At 38.2% G+C, this 15,409-nt stretch overlaps 1 protein-coding gene across 1 annotated transcript in view; it reads right to left on the bottom strand.

The window, feature by feature from the left end:
• The window catches only part of LOC150088286 (cubilin-like), a 670,594-nt gene that overhangs the window by 480,368 nt on the left and 174,817 nt on the right, over positions 1-15,409 (bottom strand). Inside the window, exon 6 of the mRNA XM_090370103.1 lies at positions 179-217. Coding sequence (XP_090226229.1) covers positions 179-217 — 39 coding nt within the window. The remainder of the gene's footprint in view (positions 1-178; positions 218-15,409) is intronic.

Here is a 15,409-nt window from a genome sequence, read left to right as displayed (position 1 = left end):
ATAAATTTGAACAGGTTTTAAAACATTATGAATTGTTAATAGCACCTACAATGAATTGAACCAAATTAAAACTGAAATACCATAATAATCAAAAAAAAAATGTAACTGTTATTTCAATAAGTTCAAATTCTTTATTATAATTCAACATAAAAACTACGTTAATAAATGGGAATCTTACCTGAGTTAGCTGTTGAACCTGCTCTTCTAACCTTTGAACCTGAATAATTTAAAATCTCAGCTACAGTTAATTTATGTAATAAATTTCAACCTATTTGATAAATACCATTTTTATTCACGTAGTCATTGAATTAATACCAAATATTCAGAAAAAAATATTACTTTCACCCATAGAAAGAAATATGCAGAACTATAACAAAATTACTCATAGAATACTTTCATTTTGAAGTACAGGTTGTCTATAAAGTTCTTCCAGTGTTTTCAATAAATACCAAAAAAAAAATAAAAATAAATGCAATTATAGGCATGTGGTTTGCTTTAATTTGTAACAAATTATTTTTAAAGTTTCATTGCTTACCTTGTTATACCTTGCCATGGAAACACTAGACAGCATTGAATACCCTGTCCAATAATTCATTTCCTGCCGTGTCCACTACAGTATAACACTATCTACTGTCATAATAAAATTAGTGATGCAGGTATTGTGGTCATTACGTCCCAGAGACTGTACTGTGTACCACACTCCAGTCACTATAATTCATTTCTATATCTGCACATTCTTAACATATCCCCATGTGTAGAAATCAAGAGGCATCAAGTTTAGAGAACAGGGTGGCAAACGGGTTGGCCTATCACTACCAACCATTCTTCCTGGAAATTCGTTTCATACAGAACAGCTGTTTTGTTGCCAAATGACATTGGCCACAGGTACTGAAGCTGAGGCACTGCATAAAGCTGGATCATAGTACCTCAACAATAAATTTCTGAGAAGATGGACTGAAAGAAATAGGCCAGTCCTTGGCTACCCTGTCCCCAGAAGCAACCATTTCTGTTCCCTTCTTCATGTGAAGATATGTTAAGAACATGGTGTATCGCACAACAGAAACCAGAATTGATACTTGAAACCACAGATGCTATCTAGAAATAGACACTGAAAACTGTCACCCTATGATGCAACAAACAGGACAAGAAATCGATTATTGGCTACATATACTTCATGCCACAGACAGTGCCTAATTGAAGTATGACAACAAACCGAGATATTTACAGTAAATTACAGCATACTCATCTCTATAGTTGCATTCATTTCTTTATAGCAACCATCAAAAACACCAAAGGAACTTTATGGACACTGTACTTCTTGCATACTATTATAAACAGTAGGGGCTCAAAGAAGAAATACTCAGAATATGAAACTCCACACATGACTAATCCTCCAATTAAAATTTATGTTTGTGATTAGTTATAGCTTCTCCAATTTTATGATTGCAATCAACAAGGCATGAAAGGGAGAATACAGGAATAGAAAAAGGAAGATTAAAGTTACAGCAGATACCCAGTATTAGCTTCTCATTCAGATTGAGTAAAAATTCGCTTGAACTAGATGATATTTAGCATTAGTATTTAGTAGTGGAAAATGATGCAAGAAAGCAAGCATTACGGAATCAGCAAAAAATAAATAATAAATAAAAATAAAACAACAGTTCCCATATCACCTGTACATCCTTACTATAACAATTTGTCAACTTCTTCCGTGAATTTATTCGAACTACCCATACCAAATTGAAGTTTGTTCTGACTGAACTACCTTCTGGCTGAAGTCAAAAATCTGCAAGTATCCTTCCTTAATTCGATTTGCGCGGCTTGTGAGTGTAGTCTCAGCATTAAGCTTACTCAATCCATTTAAAACTTTACACACCACAATCAGAACAAATCAGAGGCACATAATCTTAAATTGTAGCAATTTGCCTTTCGTGGTAAGTAATTTTTTTTTTAGCATTAGCATAGGCATATGATCCAAGAAAGCAAGCTTATGCAGCATCAGCCAAAAAAAAAAACACTCCCATTTCACCCCTCCGTTCATTCGAAATACCTGTCCAGCTGAGCCTTAAATTTATTTAGGCTATCAACTTCTACAACAAAGGATAGAAGTCTGTTCCACCAACCAACTACCCGGTGGCTAAAGGCAAATTTCAGCACATCTGTCCTACGTCCGCACATCTGTCTTTCCTCAATTGGAATTTATGCCCTCTCAGGTGATTATTCTGAGCAAGAGGAAGAATCCCATCGGCATTGAGAATACTCAAACCATTCAAGGCTTTATACACCTCTATCAGATCACATCGCTGGTGCCTACTCTCTCCAGACACTGTAATTTGCAAAACTTAAGCCTTTCTTCATAAGAGCAACCCTTTGTTCCATTCACTAATCTTGTTGCCCTTCTCTGTACTCGTTCCAGCAGTTCTACATCCTTCTTGAAATGAGCCCACCAGACCTGTATACAGTACTCAAGGTGTGGCGTGACCATTACCTTATACAAGGGAATAATCACCTCCTTATCCCTGCTAGAAAAATTGCTGTATATCATTGACAAGAAGCCATGAGCTACTCTTGCAGACTGTCTGCACTGTCAGTAAACTTCATATCTGTCTGCACAATTCCCCCAGATCCTTTTCATTCTCTACCACTGTCAGTGCAGTACCACAGAGTTGATACGTTGCTCTGGGGTTACTGTTTCCCATAGGTAGTACTTTACATTTGTCAATGTTAAACTTCATTTGCCACCTCTCAGCCCATCTGCTCAACCTTTCCAGATCCTGTTGCAGTAGCGTAGTGTCAATAGTGTCCTTGACAACCCTGCCTACATTTGTATCGTCTGCAAACTTGGACATTAAGCTTGATATACCATCATCAATATCATTTATAAACACAGAAAACAATAATGGACCCAATACTGAACCCTGAGGGACTCCACTAATAACATTAGTCCACGATGAGCAGTGTCCATTGATTACCACTCTCTGTCTTCTCCCCCTCAACCACCCCTTTATCCATAGCAGCAATTTGCCTCCAATGTCACGCTGCTCCAATTTGTGCAGCAGTCTTCCATGTGCAACAGTATCAAAAGCCTTTCTAAGATCCAAGTATATAATATCAAAGTTATTCCCTGCATCCAGTTCTTTTGTGACCACATCATAGTATCCAATCGAATTGGCCAAGCAAGACTTTCCCTTAACAAACCCATGCTGTGTCCGAGCTATAACTAAAGTCTTGTCTAGATGATCCTGCAGTGCTTCTTTAACCAGTGCCTCCATTAATTTTCCTGGAACAGAAATTAAACTCACAGGTCTATAATTACTTATGTCACCATTTCATCCTCCTTTGTGAATTGGGGTCACATTTGCACATCTCCAGTCCATGGGTACTTCCCCTGAGTCCAAGGAAGCTCTCATAATTATGGCTAAGGGTTTGCTTACTTCCTTTGCTGCTTCCTTTAATATAACTGGATAGATCCCATCCACCCCAGGTGCCTTTATTGTATTTATCTTCAACAATTTCTCCTCCACTTTACTCTCAGTTATTACAAGATTCTCTAGCTTACTGCCAGAGTTGAATACACCTCTGGCATTCCCCTCGCTGAATAACTCCTCATGTGTGAATGTCGATGCAAAATATTCATTTAGTCTGTTAGCTACCTGAGCAGGATCATCAACAGTTGACCCATTGATATCAAGTGGACCAATCTGATTCATCCCCTTCCTTCTAGAGTTTACATAAGTAAAGAACTCTTTGCTGTTTTTCTTTGCATCCCTTGCCAAAGATTTCTCGTAATCTGCCTTCGCCTGCCTAACCTCCTTTGTAACTTGGTTACAGATCAACTTGTATCTATCATAGGCTTCTGTGTCAAGTGTTAATTTGTATGTATCCCATGCATTTTTCTTCTCTGCCATATGTCTCATTAGTTCATATGACATCCACTTAGGCCTAAACCTTGAACAATATTTCTTAGTTGGTATGTAAAGCCTAGTAGCTTCCAAGATAAGTTCTTTGAATGCTTCCCATTTTGAATTTGCTGTTGGTAACATCATCAGTTGGTCCCACTATATAGAATTTAAGTACTGTCTCAGTCCATCGTAGTCGCCTTTACGAAAGCAATAACCCTTCCCTTTACCCCTAATGGTAGTTATCTCTTTGAGTAAATCCCACTTCAGCACACTGTGATCACTGCCACCTAGTGGTTCATTTACCTGCAGATTCTTAATGCATGAAGAATCACTACTGATAATCAAATCAAGAGTATTCCTCCCTCTAGTTGCCTCCTGAATATGCTGATGTAGAAAACAATCATCCAATAAATCCACAAAAGCCTTGCTAGTGTGTGAGTGACCAGCCCCAAAATTCCAGTCAATATCTGGGAAATTAAAATCCCCTATAATAAGACTCTCTGATTTACTGGCCCACTCTATTTCCCCGTACAGTTTCTTATTATACTCATCAGAATCATTAGGCCTATAGCACTCCTACTCTCAATTTTGATCTCCCAATGCTTATGTCGCACCAAACTGACTAGACACTGCACTGTCCAGCAATGTCGACTGGCTTCACTTCCTTGGATTTTATGTATTTCTTAACTAATAGCATAACCCCTCCTCCTTCCTATCCTGTCTATCCATTGTACTCCCCAAATTCCAGTTCTGCATTCCTTATATCTGTGTGACACCACGTCTCTGAAATCCCCACAATATCTGCCTCTGATGTTTTGAGCAATACCTCAAATTCATCAAATTTATTTACTAAACTCCTAGCATTGGTGTACACGCAAGTATACATGCACCTGTTCTTTTTCTTAGCTACCCTAACACAACCTATGTGTTTATTTGTACCCCAATGATTCCCAGCAGTCTCTGAAATATCCTGCATCTTATTTTCCAGGCTGCGGTCATTCCAATAGAAACAGTGCAAGAATCACTTTCACCTCTGCAGTGGCTACTGTTAATCTATTTGTCCTTGTATCTCCCCAATCTAGCAGTTTTCCGACCCACCTAACACTGTCTCGATAGCATCAGCAAACATTCTTGCACCCTTTCTATTTAAGTGTATCCCATCACTGTAGAAGCAGTCTCTCCTGTTAACAAGTACAGACCAGGCTGATAAAAATTCTACCCCTTGAGCCTTGCACAATCCTTCCAGGGGCGAATTGATCGACAGGGCTCTCATCATATACACCCTCCTATCGTGTCTGGGCAGAATTGCAGACACTTTCAAATTCAACCTTAATTCACGGCTTTTTTTCAACAGTGACCTGTACTTGTTAAGTAATTTCGCCGGTCTCCTACTCTTGATATCATTAGTGCCAACTGTACAACTATATCACCTTTTGTGCCCTTAAAAGATGATATCCGCTCTACAACGTCATCAACCTTTGCCCCGGGAGACATACCCTGGTCCTGTTCCACCTATCCTTTTTACAAAGCATGTTTCCCGTTTCCCTGACAATAGAGTCACCAACAACTACTAGTTCCTTTGGGACCAGCGCATTCTGCCTAGGGGGCTGCCGCTGTGTTGTGCGATGACCAAATGCAAGCTCTGGCATTGGTGTGGGCAGTTGAGAGCTTGATGGACCCTTCACTTTTAATCCTTTGAGGGCATCCACCCTGTCCTTCAAGCTCTCATATAGGTCCATAACAATGCTGAGTTGTCGCCTGATTTCCTTACACTCCTTGCATCGCGCACACACAAAGACATCCCCCATGGCAGTATCATGTCCTGTACCTGACTACTCCACAAACATCAAGCAAGTAGTGCAATATTGTACTGAAATTGAAATTTCAGTACAAAATTAAAACCCTAAACTTATATCTCAACACAGTTATAACACTATATTTATGTTTCAGTATCGAGTGTTATCTACGAAATCCCTTTATATAACTTCCGTATCAAGTTAAGTATTAATTATTTATTTTTTACTAATTATTTATGTTACGTAACCCAAGTCGTCATATGTATAGTTAAAAGTACAATTTAATTGACAATGAAGTTCAACAAGATTAATTATCTGATTAATTGACAATATTATGTACTATACTATACTATATTAAGCTTATGCTATCTATTTCGAGATATTTTGTATCGCGTTACAATGGCCGCAATTACGAGCGGTAAACACATGGATTTGATACCCTTTCCGATACTAAGTAATACCTACAAAATCTCTATCTAAGTTACTTTAATCTAAGTATCGTAAATAAGAATTTGGAAAATTAAATGCACTAGGAATAATCATTTTAATTGTATCTCATAATGTGGTTGCCTTCACAACAAGATAGCTACTATTGAATTACTTCAAATAAATAACGCTTCTCTAGTAGAGAAGGCTACTGTTATTTATTTTCAGCGTACCACCACCCAGACGATCGTTTCGAAGCTTTTTGGCTTCGTGATCAGTGGGCGGGTAGGTAATACAATAAGCCATCTCAGTTGTGAAGTTATATCCACATTATGAGAGATGCCAGAGGGGTGTAGTGGTAATGTATTTGGTAATGTATGGTGGTAATGTATCAAATACATTACCACCATACATTAATGTATCAAATACATTACCACCACACCCTTCTGGCATCTCTCATAATGATGACGAAGCCAAAAAGCTTCGAAACGATCGTCTGGGTGGTGGTACGCTGAAAATAAATAACAGTGGCCTTCTCTACTAGAGAAGCGTTATTTATTTGAAGTAATTCAATAGTAGCTATCTTGTTGTGAAGGCAACCACATTATGAGATACAATTAAAAGATGCCTTCTACGCTACAATCGTAGCTCAAATCTATGGGTTAACTATGGTGAATTTACACTGATATTATATAGTAAATAAGAATATAAAACTACTCTAGAAAATAAGTTAATATGACAATTTAAACTAATAAAACAGAAAATAAATCAGAAAAAACTTCTCGGTTCCAGGAGTGGCAAATTTATAGGGCCGCACAGGATACGCTCATTCGCCTAATGTTCACAACTCCAGCTGGCTTCTGTTTTCTAGTCACACCGACCCAGCAGATCGAGATGCTGAGGCTTTTGCAATTACTAATGACCTAGCACAGATTGTTCATTTACCTACAAGAATACCGGACAATCCTAATCATACAACCAATACGCTTGATCTTTTTCTCACAAACAACCCTTCTAAGTACACGGTCGAAGTGAGAGGTCCTTTAGGCACTTCATATCACAACTTGGTGATTGTCTCTTCTCCAACAGAACCTTTATCTCATGACTATTCCCAACCTCGTGCTGTTTGGCATTTCAAGAATGCAAAATGGGATAACCTGCGAGACTTCTTTTCTTCTTTTCCTTGGTCGGATTACTGTTTCAAAACTTCTGATGTATACATTTGCTCAGATCGTGTCAGTGAAATTATTCTTGCAGGAATGGAATCCTTTATCCCACACTCCACTTTAAAATCTCGTCCTTTATCTAAACCTTGGTTTTCCAATAAATGTGCTAAGGCTGTTCAAGAGAAGAATATTGCATATCGTAACTGGCTTGTTTCTAATTCTTCAGTTTCATTTTCTGCCTACATCAAAGCTCGCAACAATTATAAGGCAGTTATTAATCAGTACAAACTAGAGTTTGAACAGGCTAAGAGTAGCAAACTTGCTTCTTGCCCTAATGGTAGCTGAGCATTCTGGTCTCATGCCAATGCCTTGGCCACAACTTTTGCCCATCTCTGCTCCCACCTCTGTCCAAACCAGATGGTTCTGTTATCACTTCAGCCAAGGATAAAGCTGACCTGCTAGCATTCCATTTTTCTTCCAACTCATGTATTAATGATCTTGGTAAAACACCTCCCACCATTCCCAACACGCTCCATTCAATGCCCCTTGTGGTCTTCCGTCAAAAGGATGTCAGAAGGATTTTGACGAATCTTGATGCTAAGAAAGCTCCAGGTCCCAATGATATTTCTCCACTTGTTCTCAAAACCTGTGCTCCTGAACTTACTCCTATTCTTTGCCACCTTTTTTCACTTTCTTATTCCAAAGGTGATTTTCCTTCTGCTTGGAAATTTGCTCATATCCAGCCAGTTCCTAAAAAGGGTGATAAATCCCTCCCATCCAATTATCGTCCAATTGCAATTACTTCTACTCTTTCTAAAGTAATGGAGAAATCAATTAACCGCCAACTCTTAAACTACCTAGAAACCTTCCGTCTGATCAACAATCGCCAGTATGGATTCCGTCAGTGTCGATCCATTCTGGCTTATGAATGGATATTCTGGTGATATTCTGTCTTATGTTACCCATTTATGGACTAATTCAATGGAAAGGTTCGGTGAAACACAAGTAGTTGCTCTTGACATCTCAAAGGCTTTTGATCGTGTTTGGCATAAAGGTCTTCTAAACAAGCTTCCATCTTATGGTTTGCCAACCGTTTTTAATAATTGGTTATCCAGTTTTCTCTCTGATCGCTCACTGAGGGTGATGGCAGATGGGTCTCTGTCTTCTAACTTCTCCACTAATGCCGGTGTCCCCCAAGGTTCAGTTCTTTCCCCCACTCTTTTCCTCTTGTATATCAATGACCTTCTTCCATTGACTGGAAATCCTATCCATAGTTTTGCCGATGATAGCACATTGCATTCAACTTTCCATTTTCACAAACGTTGTCCTTCTCAATCAGCTTCAACTTCTCGGAAATCTGCTGCCAATTCCTTAAATGCCAATCTTCAGGTAATTCTCCAGTGGGGCAAAGACAACTTAGTCGATTATAAATTAAAATTGTTATTAGTTTACCATTCAGAAAATCCGAGGGCGTTAAAAGGTAGCATAAAAATGAATTTACCTGTAATATGGAAAGCAAATAGAAAAGCGTGGGTTACCAATGAGTTATTTACTGATTGGTTTGTTAACCACTTTTGTCCTGAAGTAAAACGGTATTGTCAAAAAAAAAACAACTTTGAAGAAAAAGCTCTTTTGTTGTTAGACAATGCTCCGGGACATCCTACTGATCTTAACACGTTGGACACATGCATTGCTGTCAAAGTTGTGTTTCTTCCAGCAAACACAACTTCCCTGATTCAACCATTGGATCAGGGAGTAATAGCATCATTTAAAGCTTATTATCTGCATCGAACATTAAGCAGTTTAACTGAACTAGAGAATAAAGAGGAAATGACAGTTAAAACTTTTTGGAAAAACTACACCATTGAAAACATTGATAGTTCTTGGAAAGAAGTCACTAAGAAATGCTTAAATGGAGTTTGGCGCAAAATATGACCAGAAGTTGTACTAGAAGAAGAAAATAACATCCAAGAAATTAGAAATGAAGTTATCCAGATGGCTCAATCAATAGGTTTCGAAAATGTAGATGAAGAGGATGTTAGAAATTTATTGAATGCAGAAGATGATGGTTTTTCAATGGAAGATTTAGAAAACCTTGTTAGCAACGAAGACAAAGATAATGAAGACGAGGTTAAAGAAGTTCCTGCCGAAAAAGTGTTAACAACCAAAGATTAAAAAGATGCTTAAATGACATTGAAAACGTTTTAAATTTTTTTAGTGAAAATGATCCTGATTTAGGAAGAAGTGTTATTGTTAAGCGATCAGTGTTAAATGCAATAACTCCGTATAGGCAATTGTTAAATTAAAGAGAAAAAGAGCATAAGCAATTAACTTTAGACTCATATTTTAAAATATGATTTCACTTTGTATGTAAGTTGACTGTTTATTTAATAAAACCTTTCTTTGTTCGAAAAAAAAAGCTTTTCATTTTCTTTACGTAGGAACGTATCCCTATTCTGGCCATAGTATTTTTACCTCTGAAAACGAAGTTTCGCTTAACGAAGTAATTTCGTGGAATGCGTTTCAAGGTATGCCTGTACTTATATTTAGTGACACTCCAATTTCTAGGCAAAATGATATATCTCTTTTGGTGATTACCCTGACTTCTAATCTCTCCTGGCACAAGCACATTACAAATATTGCTTCTTCTGCATCTAAAAAACTTGGTTTTCTCTTTCGCTCTCGGCTTTACTTTTCTTCCAAACAGCTGCTCACTCTGTATAAATCGCAAATCCACCCTGCCATGGAATATTGTTCCCACATCTGGGCTGGTGCCACTAAAACCTCCCATGGGCTTCTTGATTCCATTCAGAAGAGGGCAGTTAGGTTAATTAATTATTCATCTCTAACAGAGTCTCTCCACTCGCTTTCTCATAGATGTACTGTTTCTGCTGCATGCCTCTTCTACAGATACTTCCATGGGCACTGTTCTTCTGAATTGGCTTCTATAATTCCCGCTCTCTCTTTCAAAACAGTCCGAACATGTGCCGCCACTAGCCAACATCCATTTACTGTCCAACTTCAAACTCACAGAACCAACTTTTCATCTTCCTCATTTATTCATTTATCTGCCATTTTCTGGAACAACCTTCCTTCATACGTATTTCCTGAAAATTACAATCTACAGAAGTTTAAGTCCAATGTCAACAAATATCTTCTTTCATCTTCTCAACCTCCAACCCAAGCACGGTATTAAGTATTATAGGTTCTAATACCTCTCGCGTTTGGGGTTTATATAAAAAATATATATATATATATTGTAGTTAAAACAATATTTAATTTTATATTTATAATTAAATATTTATATATTTATAATTAAAATATTATATATTTAAATATTAAATTTAGATTAAAATTAAATATTTATAATTCAAAAAATTTTACTCTTTCAAGGGTAGAATTTTTCTCAGCCTGGTCCGTGCTTGTTAACAGGAGAGACTGCTTCTACAGGGATGGAATACACTTAAATAGAAAGGGTGCAAGAATATTTGCTGATGCGATCAAGGAAGTGTTAGGTGGGTCAGAAAACTGCTAGCTTTGGGGAATACAAGGACTAATAGATCAACAGCAGCCACTGACAGAGGTGAAACTGATTCTTCACTGTTTCTACTGGAATGGGCAGCAGCTTGGAAAACAAGATGCAGGGGGAGTTCAGAGACTACTGTAAGTCAGTGCGAAACAAGTAAATACATGGGCAATGTTCGGGTAGCTAAGAATAAGAACAAGTGCATGTACACCAATGCTAGGAGTTTGGTAAATAAATTTTATGAAATTGAGGTGTTGGTCAAAACACCAAAGGCAGATATTGTTAGGATATCAGAGACGTGGTGTCACAAAAATATAAGGAATGCAGAAATGGAATTTGGGGAGTTGATTGATTGATTGGTTTGAATTTTATTGGCGCATTAGCAACTAAGGCTATAATGCGCCAAGACCAGGTAATATCTAAAAATTTAACATCTCAGTGACCTAATTAATTAGGCCACCATGTCCAGATCTAATAATAAATATACAAAAAAGATAAATCAATAAAAGATATAACAATAACATATAAATTTTAAATACTATTAAAAACGTTTATTGCTTTCAAAAAGCTAAAAATAGCAGACACATTGTCATTGTCGGATGAAATCTGACTGAGTGTATACGGCTCAGTCAGATGATTAAAAACGGTAAAACAGGTGCTGCTAAAATCTGGACATTCAATGAAAAGGTGTCTAATAGATAAAATTGTGCCACAGGACTCACACATAGGAGGGTCATCAGCCCTCAGCAAAAACGAATGAGTCAAATGACTATGTCCTATGCGGGTCCGGGCGAGAACAACTTCCTCCTTACGATTCCTGCGCAGACTAGACTGCCACGGTTCAATAAAAGGCTTTATAAGATATAATTTATTCGCAGTCTGTCTATTCCACGAATCCTGCCATTGGGAGTGTATCTTTTCGTGTATTATTCGCCTGTAGTCTGTATAGGGGACTGACAGGCAATTTGGGGAGTACAATATATACAGGAATGATAGACAGGATAGAAAGGGAGGAGGGGGTTATGCTATTAGTTAAGAAACACATAAAATCCAAGGAAGAACAGCTAGTCGATATGGTTGAACAGTGCAATGTCGAGTCAGTTTGGTGTAATATAAGCACTGACTGTGAAAAAAAAATTGGGAGTAGCAGTGTGTTATAGGCCTAATGACTCTGATGAGTATAATAAACAAATGTACAGAGAAATCAGAGTGACTTATAATGGGGGATTTTAATTTCCCAGATACTGACTGGAATTTGTTTGATAGTCACTCACACATTAGCAAGGCTTTTCTGGATTTATAGGATGATTGTTTTCTACATCAGCATAGTCAGAAGGCAATTAGAGGGAGTACTGCTCTTGATCTGATTATCACTGGTGATTCTTTATGCATTAAAAATCTTCGGATAAAGGAACCACTAGGTGGAAGTGATCACAGTGTGCTGAAGTGGGATTTAGTCAAAGACGTAACTACCATCGGGGTTAAAGGGAAGGGTTTTTGCTTCGTAAGGAGGACTACGGTGGTCTGAGAATTGAAATTCTATACAGTGGGAGAAACTGATGACGGTACCAACAGCAAATTCAAAATGGGAAGCATTCAAAGAATTAATCTTGGAAGCTACTAGGCTTTTTGTACATACCGACTAAGAAATATTGCTCCAGGTTTACGCCTAAATGGAGGTCAGATGAACTAATGAGACATGTGGAAGAGAAGAAAAATGCATGGGATACATATAAATTAACAGGTGACAAAGAAGCCTATGATAGATAGAAGCTGGTCTGTAACCAAGCCACAAAGGAGATAAGGCAGGCAAATGCAGATTATGAGAAATCTTTGACAATGGATGCAAAGAAAAACAACAAAGAGTTCTTTACTCATGTAAAATCTAGAAGGAAGGGGATGAATCAGATTGGCCCACTTGGTATTGATGGTTCAACTGTTGATGATCCTTCCCAAGTAGCTAACAAACTAAACGAGTATTTTGCATCTACATTCACACATCAGGAGTTATTCAGGGAGGGGAATGCCAGAGGTGTATTAAACTCTTGAAGTGAGCTCCATGAAAGTAGAGGAGAAATTGTTGAAGATAAATATAAGGAAGGCACATTGGGTGCATGGGATCTATCCAGTTATATTAAAGGAGGCATCAAAGGAAGTAAACAAACTCTTAGTCATAATTATGGGAGCATCTTTGGACTCAGGGAATGACCCTCATTCACAAAGGAGGACCAATTAGCAACACAAGTAATTACAGACTTGTTGGTTTAACTCTGTTGCAGAGAAATTAATGGTGGCACTGGTTAAAGAAACACTGCAAGGTCATCTAAACAAGACTTCAGTTATAGCTTGGACACAGCATGGGCTTGTTAAAGGGAAGTCGTGTCTGACCAATTTGATTGGATACTATGATGTGGTCACAAAGGAACTCGATGCAAAGAATAATTTTGATATCATATATTTGGATCTTAGAATGGCTTCTGAAACTGTGCACATGGCAGACTGCTTCCCAAATTGGAGCAGTGTGGCACTGGAGCTAAATTGCTGCTGTGTAAAAAGGGATGGTTGAGTGGGAGAAGACAGAGTGTAATCAATGGACACTGCTCTTCGTGGACTAATATTATTAGTGGAGTTCCCCAGGGTTCAGTGTTGGGTCCATTGTTGTTTTCTGTATTTATAAATGATATTGATGGTATATCAAGTTTAATGTCCAAGTTTGTAGACAATACGAAGGTCATCAGGGTCGTTAATGACACTAATGACAGTAAGGTGCTGCATCAGAATCTAGAAAAGCTGAGCAGATGTGCTAAGAGGTGGCAACTGATGTTTAACATTCTAAAATGTAAAGTACTGCATATGGGAAGCAATAACTCCAGAATAACAAATCAACTGTGTGGTGCTACACTGATAGTGGTAGAAAATGAAAAGGACCTGGGGATAGTTATGCACGCAGATATGAAGTTTTCTGAACAGTGCAGGTGGTCTAAAACAGTAGCTCATGGTGTCTTGTCAATGATATACAGGAATTTTTCTAGCAGGGATAAGGAGGTGATTATCCTCTTGTATAAGGCAATGGTCAGCCATGCCTTGAGTACTGTATACAGGTCTGGAGGCCTCATTTTAAGCTGCTGGAATGAGTATAGAGAAGGGCAACAAGATTAGTGAATGGAACAAATGGTTGCTCTTATGAAGAAAGGCTTAAGTTTTGCAAATTACAGTGTCTGGAAACTAGGCATCTCCGAGGCGATCTGAGTGAGGTCTATAAAACCTTGAATGGTTTGAGCATGCTCAATGCTGATGATATTCTTCCTCTTGCTAAAAAAATTGCCTGAGAGGGCATAAATTCAAATTGAGGAAAGACAGTTGTAGGATAGATGTGCAGAAGTTTGCTTTTAACCAGCCAGTGGCTGATTGCTGGAACAAACTACCATCCATTGTTGTAGAAGTTGATGGCTTAAATAGAATCAAGGCAGAACCAGACAAACATTTAGAGTGAGTGGATGGGCAAAATGAGAAGGGTTTTCTTTATTTCTTTTTTTTTTGGCTGATGCTATATAAACTTGCTCTGTTGCATCATATGCCTGTACTAATGCTAATGCTAATAAGAAGGTCACTGGGGTTGGATGGGATCTATCCAGTTATATTAAAGGAGGCGGCAAAGGAAGTAAGGAAATGCCAAACCATGATTATGAGAGCATCCTTAGACTCAGATTCCAGGGATGCTCTCATAATCTCCATCTCCATAGACTGGAGAAGTGCAAATGCATTCCCAATTCACAAAGGGGATACAAAGAATGACACAAATAATTTCAGACCTGTTAGTTTGACTTCTGTTTCAGGGAAAATAATGGAGTCACTGGTTAAAGTAGCACTGAAGGATCATCTAGACAAGACTGCAGTAATAATTCAGACACAGCATGGGTTTGTTAAGGGGAATTCTTTTGACCAATATGATTGGATGCTATGACGCGGTCAAAAAGGAACTGGATGCAAAAAATAATTTTGATGTCATACACTTCGATTTCAGGAAAGCTTTTGATACCATTGCACACGGAAGACTATTGTACAAATAAAAGCAGTATTGGCATTAAAGGCAAGTTGCTACAATGGATAAAAGGATGGATGAGTGGGAGAATACAGAAAGTGGTAATCAAAGGACACTGCTCTTTGTGGACTAATGTTATTAATGGTATCCCCCTAATGTTGGGCCAATTGTTGTGTTGTATATTTATCAATGAAATTGGTGAGGGTATCTCAAGCTTAATGTCAAAGTTTTCAGATGATATAAGGGTTGGCTGGGTTGTTAATAACAGTAATGAGAGCATGCTGCAGCAAGAGGATCTGTAAAGTGTAAAGTGTGTTAGTTGTCTGATGGCACCAGGGGTTTCTCCTATCGCCGTGTTGTATTCTTTGTGAGTGACACAGAACTCTGTGGAGGCCAGGGATTTAAAAAGTGTGTGATGAGTGGTCTGTTGTTAGCATTATGTTCTGTTCTTTCTATGACCATTTAGCCATTGTGCCCTATTGGGAACCACCATTGCCCACACTTTGCCATGAGGAGACAGGTTAGGCAGGTTCCACCACCTAAGTTCCAAG

This window comes from Mastigoproctus giganteus, chromosome 3 (genome assembly GCF_048544385.1).
Source record: "Mastigoproctus giganteus isolate SK-2022 chromosome 3, ASM4854438v1, whole genome shotgun sequence".
In the NCBI taxonomy this organism is placed as follows: Eukaryota; Metazoa; Arthropoda; class Arachnida; order Uropygi; family Thelyphonidae; genus Mastigoproctus; species Mastigoproctus giganteus.
Note: the sequence above shows the minus strand (reverse complement) of the source record. Positions and strands in the feature narration are given on the sequence as shown.